Source organism: Clavelina lepadiformis, chromosome 6 (genome assembly GCF_947623445.1).
Source record: "Clavelina lepadiformis chromosome 6, kaClaLepa1.1, whole genome shotgun sequence".
Taxonomy (NCBI): domain Eukaryota; kingdom Metazoa; phylum Chordata; class Ascidiacea; order Aplousobranchia; family Clavelinidae; genus Clavelina; species Clavelina lepadiformis.
Genome location: NC_135245.1, coordinates 17,169,832 through 17,184,564, shown reverse-complemented (window position 1 = coordinate 17,184,564; position 14,733 = coordinate 17,169,832). Strand labels below are relative to the sequence as shown.

The 14,733-nt window shown below is 36.1% G+C and overlaps 1 protein-coding gene across 1 annotated transcript in view; it reads right to left on the bottom strand.

Annotated features, from left to right (window-relative positions):
* The window catches only part of LOC143463537 (uncharacterized), an 84,571-nt gene extending 77,674 nt beyond the window's left edge, over positions 1-6,897 (bottom strand). The window contains exons 1-3 of the mRNA XM_076962052.1: positions 6,759-6,897; positions 6,555-6,651; positions 936-979 (exon numbers count right to left, since the gene is read on the bottom strand). Coding sequence (XP_076818167.1) covers positions 936-979; positions 6,555-6,651; positions 6,759-6,801 — 184 coding nt within the window. The 5' untranslated portion in view covers positions 6,802-6,897. The remainder of the gene's footprint in view (positions 1-935; positions 980-6,554; positions 6,652-6,758) is intronic.
* Positions 6,898-14,733: the final 7,836 nt, after the last annotated feature.

Here is a 14,733-nt window from a genome sequence, read left to right as displayed (position 1 = left end):
CCACAAAAAACACTGATTTTCATGCATTTCTAAAGCTTTGAAGAGAATTGAAACAGTTGTTGAGAGCAAATTAGTTATTTTTCAGTCTAACAAAACCAATTCATGTCTAAATTTGGTTACTGTTTTCCAAAAATAAACCTAATGAACACTGTAACCTTTTATAATTATTGCCAAATTTGGAAAGCCGCAAATTTTAACCAAGACAATATTCAGAAATCTTTACATGTCAGATTCCCACATCAGTGGAAATCCAGAAAAATTATCAACGGAGTCAGCGCGAAACGTAATTGTCAGTAAGTTTGAGTTGGATGAAAAAATGTTTGGAAGAAAGGCAAACGAATATTAAACCAAGTTATTAAAACAAAATTATTTATGATTAAAAAATTACATGGTAAAACCGTTGTTTTGTCTGAAATTCCAAGTCACCCTTGGCCAACCTCATGGCACCCTGACCGAGAAATACTAACTAACTAACTAATGGCTGTTAATCAACAAAACGTTTTAGCTTTGCTGTGAGGTTGTGTCGTTAACTTTTATTATTTTTCTTGATTGGGACAACACAACCCAACATTGGGTTGCGAATAATTAGTGTGTTTTTTCAAACTTCGGCAGTTTACTTGTGCTGGATGTAGTGTGTTACAGACATTTTTAGATAAATAAAACTTCTATATTTCATATCATTCATTTTTCACCATTGACTGTAGAGTGCAAAAAGCAAACCTTGTTGTAGACTGGTGAAACATGATATACACTCACAAACAATCCATAAATGTATCAATCAGTCAATTTCTGCTTTGGATTCATTCCTATTGGTTGTTGTTAGAGCAGAGACAATGTAACAGGATGTAAGAATATCAAGAGCTCAAAAAAATCCATTAAACTTAGCTAAAATAAAATCTTACATACACGTGGCTATTCAAAATGTAATATCTTACCAGAACTTTTTGGTAGGAGCATCGAATCTTGTAAAATCTCTGACCTGCATAAAGTGCAAGAAGGTTTAGATTTTATGTAGTAAAATGTAACAATTGCCTAACTGATCTAAGAACTACTTTTTACCAATGCGTTACACATTCCTTAAGCTTATTACAAATCGAAATAGAAGATTCAATACATATTATTTTTCGCATTATTATTATTACGAATCGAAATCTAAAATTTCGATACGTTTTGTTTTAGGTATTATTCGTCTTCTTCTCCTTTGTTTCCTCATGCTTTCTTATGCACTTCATTAATAACATCAGCTGTTTTTGAAATTTGGTATATGAGTGTGATTTAAAAAATCTTGGATAAGTATGTATAAGAGCATGATCAAGTGACTACATTCTATGGAAATCCTTGAAAACCTTCAAATTTTGGAACTTTTTGACGTTTAATATCTTCTTGATCTTTTCCAACCTTGCTTTCAAACTTTGCTGACTTAAAGCTACCTGACCCTCCCTGACATATCCTTTACATTACGACATCCGGTTATTATAATATTTCCGGTCTCTATCAAAATTGCCGGCCAGATTTGCAATACAATTTTGACAACAACTCCTCAATCACTACATAATACCAAAAATCCTTTCACCAGTATATTTAATGGCAACTGCTCTTTGATTTAAGGCCAACTTGTTTTTGGAGTTGCCCCTCACTTGAACAATTTGCATAAAAGACATGTCCTTTCCAAAATATGTTCCAAATGGCATCCAGGGTGCTGAATGTGCATTGGCATAGGTTACGGCGTACAAAATCAGCAATTACTCAAACGTATTCCTCTGTGGGGATTTCCCATTTTCTCTTTCTGCTGGGATTGTTGCTTTCAGTTCACAATCGTTTGAGGGTTGTTCTACAACACAATAAAACTTTGAAATACCACCGCAAATAAAAACCTGGGAAGTTTATCAACTGACTCCTTTGCCTGGCTGAGAAGTTATTTGATTTGTGTGTGCAAGAAAGAATTGCTGGCCCATCACATTATATATGTGTGCAAGAGGAAAAGCCCATCACATTATCCGTGACCTCTATCTGTGGGAATATTTCGAGGATAATTTATACCTAACAAACCCCAAATAATTTGAGAAGTTAAGGTAGCAATCACAGCAAAAATCAGAGAAATCCAAAAGAATTGTTATAATCATGGCAGTGTAAACGCTCGTTTTTTGTGCAATACTTACTGTAGCATTATATTTGCTCAGTCAGTGTCAGTCACAGTATTATACCCATTGTCCAGAGCAGTAGTTTTTTCGATTTTGTTGAAGTCATCCGGATTTTCAGGGTAGTGACCACTTTTAAACTTCTGTCTTGTTTTCAGTTTCATTTTGTTCAAGCTGTTCAATATAGGACTACCAGAAGGAGTGGTGCGCATTTCTACTGTCCAGAAAAAAGTAGAATTCCACCCATCAAATGATTAGCATCTTATATTTTTGCTGGTTACTAAAATATTTTAATAACAAGCTGATTAGAGGATCAAATCTAGTGAATTGACTGATTGGTGTCTTGATGTGATTTCGTAATGCACTTGTTCCTATTGTGGCCTACATCGAAGCAATGTCATGCAAATCCCATTCAGAGACAAAGGTGCGTTCAGATTTCTGTGGCAGGATTAAAGAGACTTGCCGTATCTTCCTGTGCATTTTCGCACACTCAGCACTCTGATTCTCAGCCAAACGAAAGAACCATGGTGAATATTTTTCCATTCGATCATGGCGTGCACTGCCATGATGAACTTCAATGTCGATGTTTTCCTCACAAACGTGAGTGATGATAGAGGCAGACTTAACTGGTACACATCCTGTCTAATCTATTCAACATGAGGAATCTTAACTAAAGAAATTGTTGTCCACGAATCAAGAAGTCATAAATGCAGCGCCAGATGATGGTAAAGTGAAAGTTTACAACAGCATGTCATTAGAAGATGAAGTGCATGATTGACTCCAAGGAATTAATTGAATTTCAGGGATGAGAAGTTTTGATTCAACGTCTATTCTCCTTCTAAATCTTTGTCACACTGAAATATACTTGCAATTAACTACACATACTTTGATTCTATATGGATTGTTGGTCCATGTGATATGATTTCTGTTGAGAAGTTTAACTCCAAAATGGATGTAGGATGGAGGTATTATAAACTGGAAAATACTGTCAGAAAACTAAGTGGTCTGTGTAATAACAAGCTATCTCACTGCTTTGAGCCACGCAGAAAAGCTTCAAAGAACAACTTTCACACCATGCAATTTTAGGGGAGCCCAGGTGCCATGGTACCCAGATTTCAGCAATTTTAAACTTTGAATCCTACGCATTGGACTTGTTTCATATGAAGTCACACTTAGGATACGATGTAAAATACGTAAGAGTTTGCGTGGTATCTGAAGCGTGCTTGAATGTAACAATTTGGTTTGTTTTTGCTTCTAGTTGATTATTTAAAATTTTGCTTGACATGCCAAACAAAATTATCCTAGCCTATACAACGTGCTGCAGGTAGGACGCGATTTCTTACGCAGTTTACGCCACATGCTTCGCTGACCATGTATCCAGATGTCATACCCAGGGCCGGATTTAGACCATGAGAGGCCCTAGGCTCTTCCATTTGTGAGGCCCCTTATTTTATTTTTGAAGTCAGATTCGACTGTGCGTGCAAAGCAACCAATGTTCCTAAAAAAAACAAAAAAAAAGCAAAACACCATTTGCAAGTTCTTAATTTTGGGATGTCTTTGGTACAAAATGGTATACCAAAGGTGTCAAAATGCCCAAAATACGAACCCCTGCCCTAAAAATAAGTCGTAAGGTTCTCTAAAGCAATTAAAGCAGCATCAATCCCAAACTTCGAAATTGAATTTCCAGGCCCCTGGACTTTGAGGCCCTAGGCTTCAGCCTGCCTAGCCTATTGGTAAATCCGGAAATGGTCATACCGAACAAGTCCAGTGATTAGGATACAAACCGTTTTAAAGTAAGCAGAAGGCAACATATATTCACACTTTGTTCTTTATTGCGTAAAGGATTTCATATGCTACTTACCTTGGAGCGAAATCATTACAATCCGATGCCCGAACGCTTGTAATTTAAAAAAGAATCAAAGTGGGTCGACATTTTCCATTGTTAAGTAGGCCTATAGGTGATCAAAAAAATCTTGCCACCCTACTGGATAATTAATCGCTCCATGGGGAACCTTGAAATTTTGCATGTAAACTAGGCTTGTCTGAGATTACCTCATACTTAAATATGGCAGATTTCACATGTCTCTACTTCCCGTTACAAATGCCCAAAGTCAAAAGTGGATTATTGGGCCTAAAAAGTAAAAAACACACATTTCCTGCTTTTTTCTGCCAATTTCTATCTAAGTTTTGCGCGCTGGAACTTTGAAACTCATCTGCAGATGGGGGATTTCCCATGCTAAAAACCAGATTTTGTTTCAAGCCACACGAAATCAGAGAAATCTTATTTTTTAGGCATACATCTCCTTAAGTTCACTTTTGTCATAGATTATACTGCGCTGCGAAAATTTTAAGGTTACTAAATTGCTGTTGGTTCTTAGTATATTTCTTGCCACTGAATCCAAAACTGTTATTGGTTTTTTTTATGAGATGTAATTTTTTGGCAAATCGAAATTGAAACCCTGAAACCTTGAGTTTTCATGACTTCCTGGTTGAGGTTTTTTAATGTCATAAAAAGGATTTAGCAATTGAATTACGTTCCAAAAGTGATACTACAATTCGAAGAACATAACGTGTGCACCTGATTCTTGAAAAGTTATAAATTTTAGCTGATTGTTAAAGACTTGGTTAGTATTAAAGTGAGAAGCAAGTCGAAAATCAAGTTGATCTTATATGAAAGCAGACTATTAACTGAAGATCCTGGTAAATAAAATTTTATCTAATCTATTTTTTAAAATAGTTATCGGCAAAATAAAATCAAAAGTTTCAGCCTTTGGCCTTCATAGTGACGTAGATGAAGGCTCTTGTTATGGGTTCCACGACATATGGCCGCGGGAAAGTGGCCGCGAACAAACTCACCGGGGTCAACTGAACGTGACGTAAATTGACCGCAGACAAACTGACTGTGACATAAACTGGCCGGCGATCAAATTAACCGTCGATAAATTGGCCGGCGATCAAATTAACCGACGACAAATTGGCCGTCAAAAGGTCAAAATTCTAATTCACTATCTAGTCGCTATCTAGTCACTATCCAGTATGTGTATTGCAGTCAAGGTTGCCACTCGTAGAGTTTTTTGGCCCCTTGTACGGTGACCCATATTCATAGATTTCTTGTCTCTTCTTCAAAATGTCAGGAAGCACATGCAGCAAATCGGACTTCAAAGAAGGTATCAAAATGATCAAGAATTTGCACTACTGCTGCGTCACATACCGGCTTTGGCATTTGTTCCAATACAGCATCTGATTGAGGCTTTTGAAACATTAGAGGAATTTTTGCCTGATGAAATGCTTCCGCTTCTCGACTACTTTGAGCGTACTTACATCGGGCGTCGCTTTCGAACTCAGCTCCGAAGAGACCCGCCATATTCACATGACTTCTGGAACGTCCATGTTCGGGTGTTAAATGGCGAAGCCAGAACCAACAACAAAGTTGAAGGTCACCACAGTCTAATAAACAGGATGTTATCAATGCAACACCCAACCATTTGGAAATTTATAGAAGCTTTAAGGAAATTGCAGAACATAAACAAAAAGAAGATTGAGGAGCTCTGTGCCCAAGGGCCTCCTGCCAAAAGGAGAAAATACAAGGATCTGGATGCGCGACTTCAAACCATCGTTGAAGATTTTGCAAACCGTGACATATTAGATTTTCTCAGAGGCATCGCCCACAACCTACAATTTGCGCAATAAACTTCCTTGTTTGTCAAATAACAGCTTGTGTAAATTTTAGTGCCCATATTATGTAGTGTCATATGTGTTTTGCAGTGAACGTCTTTTAATGTTGTTACTCGTATTTCTCGTATTTCCGGAAATATTTCTGTTTATTTCAATAAACGTTTCAATGTGTATTGAAATAAAAAACAATTTTGTTAAAAACAAAGGAAATAGTTACAAACAAATATTTACTTTACATATCATATACTACCGAGTTTAAAATTTTGACCTTTTGACGGCCAATTTGTCGCCGGTTAATTTGATCGCCGGCCAATTTATCGACGGTTAATTTGATCGCCGGCCAGTTTATGTCACAGTCAGTTTGTCTGCGGTCAATTTACGTCGCGTTCAGTTGACCCCGGTGAGTTTGTTCGCGGCCACTTTCCCGCGGCCATATGTCGTGCTCCCCTTGTTATGTCATATATTAGTCAAGTTGCTAGACAATATGCTGTTGCTTTCCATGAGCGGCAGTCAACTGAAGTCAGAAGTGTTCAATCAATCAATTTATTTTTCGTCAAAAGCGCGATGGGGGCAAAAAATCAAGTCAGTTGCTACTAGTGTTGTTCTGCTACTTGGGAGTGTAGCCTATGACCAATTACATTTCAGAACTATGAAGCCAAAGCTATTTCTACTGAAGCTATTTCTTTACCTTGTATATTCAACAAACTAGTAGTTTTTAAAAAATTTCAACAAACAATCAACCTGGTAGTTTTAGATATTACAGAATCTCCATCATCCGGACGTGTGTTTTCGGACTTCTCTGCTAAAGATGCGGCCACAGCCCCATGAATCTCTAAACCTAAAAACAAAACGAGATCTATTATACCTTAGAGAAAAAAAGAAACAATTTTTTTATAATACACAATACAACAAATTTTACAATTCTAACATTTCTCAAAAACTCACCCAAAAGAATTCCCAACAAAATGCAGTGCCTTAATTTAGCCATCAGCACAAGCCTTATACTAGGCTAATAACTTGATGAAAGTTCTACAAGCTTTGTATAAATCATACCTTTCAATTAGTATAAAAGACTAATTACGTGCTTAATGTCCCATCCAACGGAAATGACTTCAAACCAAGAAAATTAACTAATTTGAGCAGGAAAACGATGCCCATTCATTCAAAATTATATTAAAAAAAGCCTGAACCCATTTACTTTTGATTTATAAAACTTTTTTTTATAAGCAAACTTTTTAAATATTAAAATTGTGTGACGTCATCTCTAGTCTTTGAACAATGAACATATTAAGCAGAGCGTTTGGTGTTGTTTACTACATATAAACTCTGATAATTTTTTCAAACAAACTATTTTCATTTTAACAGACCAAAGGTCGGCAACCTTTTTATAAATACCAACGCAAATTATTTTAGTAATTATTAAAGGCGATTTACTGTAACTAAAACGAAACGTGATAGCTGTGATTGCCAGCGCCACCCTGAGGTGTTAATTGTTGAATGGAACTTATTTTACTCTTTGCTCCGTGCAAGCAAATTGTATAGCGATATAAAGTTGTAAATTACAGAAGGAAATTAATGGGCTCGTCGTTATTACGAAAATAAAAGCACAGATTTCATTCCAAACATGCCAATATAAAGTATAGCCAGTTATAAGTTTTGACGTATCTTTGAAGCATATATTTTATGGAAGAAAATTGTAGAAAAAGCTTACCTATAATAGCTTTATAAATCGATAGGTATGAAATATACGTAGTGAAAATTTTTTCGTTAGTCCTTTTTCTCAAATCAACGTTTTATATATTTATTCTGTGCTTGCTAATCGCAGTTTGAGATGTTTTCAATCATTGCGTACAAAAATAACAGGCGCCACAGCTACGCAATGTAATATTTTAATTTTTATGGCATTTTCGTCTTGTTTTCCTGATTATTTGATTGATGTGGTATCGCATCTGTCAAAATGTTTACTTTATATACTTTTTTGTAATTTAGCTCTTTTTACTGAAAAGTTTAAACTGTTTTGTACTTGTTGGTTTCATCGACAGATTGCCAACTATACTGAAATATGTTTATGTCTATAGGCTAGGTTAATTTAGCTTGTTAATTAATTAGTTTAGATTGTTAATTTGTTAATTTAGGTTAACTTAGGTTAATCGTGGCGACAACAAGCAACGTCCAACATTTTTGGCTTAACATTGTTGCTATTCTTTCTCAATAAACAAAAATATTTTTCTCGTAATTAGACTTAAAAGGTTGGACTTACAATAGTTGATGATAAAAGATTATTATAGTGCGAAAACTTCATCTTAAATGTTCTTAAACACTAAAAAGCAATGCTTTAATCTATTTTGTCTAGAGCTCCGCCATAGCGCATCCAATAACTAGAAACAAAGCTTCAAATATATTTGTTTCCAGACGATCGTCAGCGCCTTGCTCCGGATCTGATAAAGCGATCTTTTTCCGTTCGATTGTTCAATTCTCAGTCAGGTTGTCAGATTAAACGCTATATTCTTCGCGTACTAACAATAGGCGTTGTTTCCGTGCTTAAGACTATTTCCGGCACAATCTGCAATCAGTCACAATTATCCTGTTCTTCTAATTCCTATTTCGAATGCAGCAATGCATGCATTCATTTGCTAATGCTGATGGAAGTGGTTAGTAATTTATAGCTTACTACTGATTACTTATTAATTTACCTGTGGTTTTGGTTCTTACATCATAGATATTCGATCTTGATGATGCCTGCTTGATCTTGCGCTAGCCCAATCCTCATTTTACCTACCACCGTTTCAGTTTCGTCTTCCTATCTCCGTTTTGGCCTTTCTTGGTCTTCTGTGTTCTCACACCCAGTTCATTTTAATTTGAAGTCTAGCAATATAACCCAGCCAGTCAGTTATAGAAAATAACTTCATCTAAACATTGATATAAATCGAAGCAATGTGAAATAAAGTAATCTTACGGTTGCAATCAAAGCACCAAATGTAGGAACCATATACTGTATTTGTTTAACGGAATAAAAGTAGCATGTTTCAGCCACAAGTATTTGTCTCTCTTCAGTGTATAAAAATGAACAAACTAATGGTGAAACTAATTGTGGAATAAACATTTATAGGTATTCCGAAAGTAGCTGCATGGAAAAAAGTAGAAATGTAAACAGCAGCAATAGAATCAGTGACAACAAGTGCTAGACGTTGGAAAGGTTGAAACTGTGTGAAACCAGCAAGAAAAAACTAATGAAATGTTTACAAAGAATGGTTGCCCCTGGGGTAATTTCGTTCAATATTTGGGTTGCCACGGCAGGATTTGGGTTGCCAATGGCACCCGTTCTAAACTTTTATCGTTATAACACCCTTGCATGTTTAACACTTTGAACCATAATAATAAGCTTAATAAGGTATAACACCATAGCAATAGCATCATATTCAGGGACGTACTAGCTAGCCTGCTGCTTGTCCAGCTGGCGGGGCTCAACAACATCTACGAGAAGCTCACATACTGAGATGCGAAAATTCTTTTATACAGGTGTAACGAATGTGAATATACTCCACGAAATATGTAGATATTTGACCACATTTGACCACGCTGTTACACTTTAAATTATCGTTTTGTGTGTTCTTTGGTATAATAGTATGAGTTTGATTCGTTTATACATTTGTGTTGTATTTTTCTCTACCTTTTTTGTATGGTTTGTTGTGTTCCTTTCTAATAATATTGTGTTATTAAGTTTTTTTGTTGTCACATTTGTTCCCCGCGCCTCGCAGCTATGCCGCCAGCTACCAGTTGGTTGTTGAATTCTTGCGGTTTTCCTCCTGTCACGTACTGAGCGATCAATTCAAGACGGTTATATTCAAGACGGGTCGTGTGTTGGTCCTTGAACGTGTCACTATTAGTGTGATTCAATTTACTGTCAGTTTTTACTGTATTATGAGTCAACGCCCTTTTTTTTGTTTACATTTTTTAAATACTGTATAACCATACCAACGCTTTAGGGTGACTTTGGTACCACGGTTTACCGCTAGTGAAGCTATAGCTCCTGACTTAAAAATCCACTTTCACATAATTGTTACTTGATGTTATGGGCTCAAACACGTTTTTCCAGGAGCGGCTCAAAGTTTTCCAGACCGAGCTCTTCCCTTGTCAATGGGGTTAAACATGTTTGTCATCCACACAGTCAATTGCGTATATTAATGATGAGATACGATATATGTTGTGGCGTAACTTCCTTAAACTTACCAATAAATTAAAATGTCAAACGTTAAGTTGAAATACTTGGGTCAAAGCTTGGAATAGTCATGTTTCTCAATGACTCTCTGTCGTGAAACTCGAAATAACCTGGGCTTTTCATTGCAGTGCAGTGCTTTTGCAGAAGAAGCACATTTTCCCAGCTCAATTCTTTTCTCCAATGAGAAACAGTGTCTGCTGGATTTCTCTTCGTAAAAAATTGGCTTGTCTTTGATAGATTGCTTGAATTGTTCTGAGACGTTGCAGACTTCAACCAACTGACTATATTTTCGTCCAACTGGAGACCAACAAAATTGAAAATCTTTTCGGTCCACTCCAGAGGCTTCAAAACAAAACTTCGTGCCTTACTCTGATGTAAACTTAGACTGGATGAGATGACGGTCGGCGTAATCGAGTAAATCAGTCATGTGCTTGCAGCCTTGCTCTCTGCAAATACATTGCTTGTAACCAGATGCGATCGCGTATTTATACAAAAGAAATTAAACCTGGGATTTTGCCAATGCATTACACATTATCGAGCATGATCGAGTAATTCCTGTTGCAGAACGTAGACAATTAAATAAGACATAGCCTTTATAAATAATGTGGAGAAATGCAGACATTGAACTGCTTCAAAAAAAAAAGAAATTGTTAAAATAAATTAAGATTTTCTGCTCGATTTCTACCTTAATATATTTACCAAATATAAGGCTTTTCATAAAAAAAAATTCGAAAAAATTCGTTTATCTTTACCTCATCTTCCTTTATTATAACTTACTAAGCTTAAGCTTACAGGTTAAAGTATAATTGAACTATGGATCCCAATTAAGTGAATAAAAGTGCAATTAATCAGAACGTTTAGTTCTGGAGAATGCAGAATGCTTCTTGTTTGGAAATTATTTGCATGAAATAATTAATTACTTTTACGTCATAATGCTTATTTATGGTGAAAAATGGATAGTTTTGTTAAATATTATGACGTCATAATATTCTATGTGCAGTGATAACAAATATTTAAAGGTTACTAGCCGTGTTTCTTGGATTATCCGTTTCTCATTTAACCGGCATTCGATTATCCAGTCGCCTGATAAAGCGGCTTGATAACGTAACAATACAATAAAACAAATAAACTGTGTAGCTTTCAGCTTTCTGCAGTTTTAGCTTTAAAGTGTGTCTGATATATCCTGGGTTGCCATCGGTCTGGACTCAAAATTAAGGATGACCAGAAAACAAAAGAAGAATATTATAGGCCTAAGTGTTTGGTCGAAACAGTACTGCACACCAGGAAAAAAGGTCAAAGCTTCTAAAAAAAGAGACAATATTGTCATGTTCTTAATTTTCTTCTCTCTTTGGTCCAAAATGGTGTACTAAGGGGTCCAAATGCCCATAATCGGAACCTATGTCCTAAAAATAAGACAAAAGTAAGGACGCAATTGAAAATAATAACGTTTCTTAGAAATAAGGACATAAATATTTTCTTAGACACAGACCTTCAAAAAAGGACAAATCATAGAAATAATGACGGTGTGGCAACCCTGGATATAGCCTATCCTCAATAATGTTATTGTACTGGTAGTACATCTTTAAAAACTAAATTCTATAGGGCTAGGCCTACTGTATTTAAAAGTTTTCAGGTGGCTTTTTATTCGCAAGGCAACGTAAAGGAATGATTTTATCTCGTAAATATAAGAATTCAATCATCCGTTTTTTTGTTTATCCGTTCAAATTTTTAAAAATATTGTCCTAACTAAACCGGATAATCGAGGAAGCACTGTATGACCAAAACACATAAAAATAGTTGGAAATTAACAAGTTGTAAACATCATTTTTTATAGCTATGTATTTACCTTTCATTTCTTTTCCATGCTACCATAATTTTTTATTATAAAGTTTTCTCGAAATGGAATATACTTCTTATCTAGAGTTATTACTGATTTGATCATAAAGCAGAAAGAAGACGCTAAACGCATGTTTTACTCAAATTATGTCATGCATTTCTTAGCAAATAGAATGAATTGCAGATAAATTTGAATTAAAACATGATTTTGTACAGGACTATTTTGTTAAATTTGGCTTATAGTATAAGCCTTCAACGACAATATAAACAGCTTAAAGTTGACCGACTAAATAGCAATAACCTTGTCTTATGTTCGAGGAAATATGGCAAATGGAAGTCAAAGGCGTCCAAGCATGACGTTACTACGCGGCAAGAAACAGCTAGATTTAGGCTCACCGGCCGTAAGTGATGACGTAGGAACATGCTGCGTAAGAAGACTCCACGCTTGAGGGACTTTGCAATGATGTGGCAATGAAAGTAATTGTCGACATAGCCAAGCTACTTGAAATTGTTTTTTGTGTAAAGTTATTTCATGGCAATTGCCTTCTAAACAAACGCTTTAGTCAGGATTGGCTAGTTAACCTCCAGAAAGCAGGGTTTTAGCCCAAGCTGCGAAGGTTTGCAAATTTTTTGGACCAGGAATAGGCCCATGTTTTCCAGGGTCTAGTATACAAGTGCACAGCCATGGGATGCTTTGTATACTAGGCCTAAACCCCAGCTATTCAAATTGTGTCGTCATCTGGTTGCGCACTTGTATACCAGACCCCTCTTTTTCAGAGTAGTGATAGGGAGACGTACGGTACCGTACTCTTTCATGTTAAAGCAGTACAAAGCTGAATGATGCCAAAAATGTTGATACTGAAGCAAAAGTTTTTGAAAAGAAATTATTTCATCAAGTGCAGAAGTGTAAGGCGACGTATTGCATTATTATTCTGCATACTAGAATTCAGGCAGTTAATTTGTGATGTCATTTGGTTGTGTCTTTCTGCACTTGACCCAAATTGTGCTTGCAATGTATCACAAACTCTGTCGTGACAGTAGGTACTAGATCAGGGGTGGGCAACATACGGCCCGCGGGCCGGATTCGGCCCGCGACGGGATTTTGAGCGGCCCGCAGACAGTTCAGCAGTTCAGTTTAGCAGTTCAGTTTTGAATTCAGCAGCTATTGAAGTACATTATTCGTTAATAAATTCATTAAATAATGTTTTTGGTCTCTGTGCTTAAAACTTAAAGTTTACATTAAATACGATTTATTCCTTGCATAGGTGGATAAATACACGATTAATTTATCGATTCAGGAATCCGGCCCACCAAGTACTTTATTTTCTCATATCAGGCCCGCCGACCGAAAAAGTTGCCCGCCCCTGTACTAAAACCTTAATTAAAATTTTATTTAACTAAAAAAGTTATTGTTAAAGCCAGGGTTGAGGTAATTGGCCCTACTGGAAAGTTTGCTTTTAGTGTGCCAGATAAATGCGCCTATATATGCAATGCATGGGTGTCAAACTAAAATAGTAGCTAGGGCCACGTGGGAAGTTTCGAGTAACACGCAGACCGCAGTAAAATTGATTGTTAAATACAAAAAGCTAAAGCCTGAGTTTGTGCTTAATTAGCTGATTTATTTATAACAATACCAGGTTGCATTTTGCACGATGCGTACACTGAAGGTCTGTTTGGCGTACATTACGAGTATGCCAAAAATGCTCTACCAGCTACAATCTCTAAACAAGAGATACTGTGCTCTTTTTTATGTACTTGCTTGGTGCTGCGCTCAAGTCAAACTGAATTTACGCGACTTGACTGTATGTCAAATAATTTTTGTCGAATAATAACTACTTCATAGCATGCGATTGACATCTTAAGTGCGACCTGTATTTCTCAATTTTTAATCTGCAATCAGACCCAGATGCCCCCTCTCTTCTGATACATTGTGGATTTAATTTAAATGCAAAAAATTGTGACGTTTCCCTATGGTGCCATAGTAGTATTTTATTCAGATTATGGGTGTATAATTTTAGACCCTCTGAATATTGTTTTCCTGGTTTACTTTCTTTCGTCGGTTCTTCTGCAACTTCTATACCAACTTATACACCAAGTGTATAAAGAATGCATTCTGGCCAAATTGGAAAGTTTACAAACTGCACGCCAGGCTTGCAGTTTTTAACGAGAATTTATGTGTGTATAGAGAGACATAAGTTGGCATGATGGCATGCATTCAAATCTTAAGTCTGTTATTTTAGCAAAAACTGCTGTTCAAACTTTTATCTTGTTTGTGTATGATAAATTGCCATAAATCCAGATATTCGGAAAGTCTGCATAACTGAGCAAAAGTGCGGCATGCATTTTGATGATTCATTTCTTGTGCATGTACCTTCGCTGTGGAACATTCATGGGGTTTTTGATTTGAGCACTGTCTTTTTTATGCTTTTGTTCTTTGGAAATTTTAGCGAACAGGATAATCTCCAAATATAGCAATAACTAACAATACAAAAGACTTAGCTGTGGTTCCCAAACTAGATGCCATGAAACTTACCAGCTCCCTATCCCCCCAACATTAAATGAAAATTGTTTTGTTCAAATTAAGAAGCAAGCAGAAGTAAACACAGAACTAGACAATCAGCATTAGCTTTTGTTTTATTGCACAATTAATACGCTCAAATAATAAAATTGCTCAGTCATTTGAAAAACCTGCAACTAGTGCGCCGGATGTGTTTATAAGTTTGTAAGGACCCCTAGAAAATGAGAAGTTAAAGAGTCACTAGACTACTTCTTACGCTATTCAATACATCCTATGAACTTCACAGTTTGGTACTTCAACTTGGCCATGCTATTAGATTAATAATGTCAAATGTAATTTAACACTGT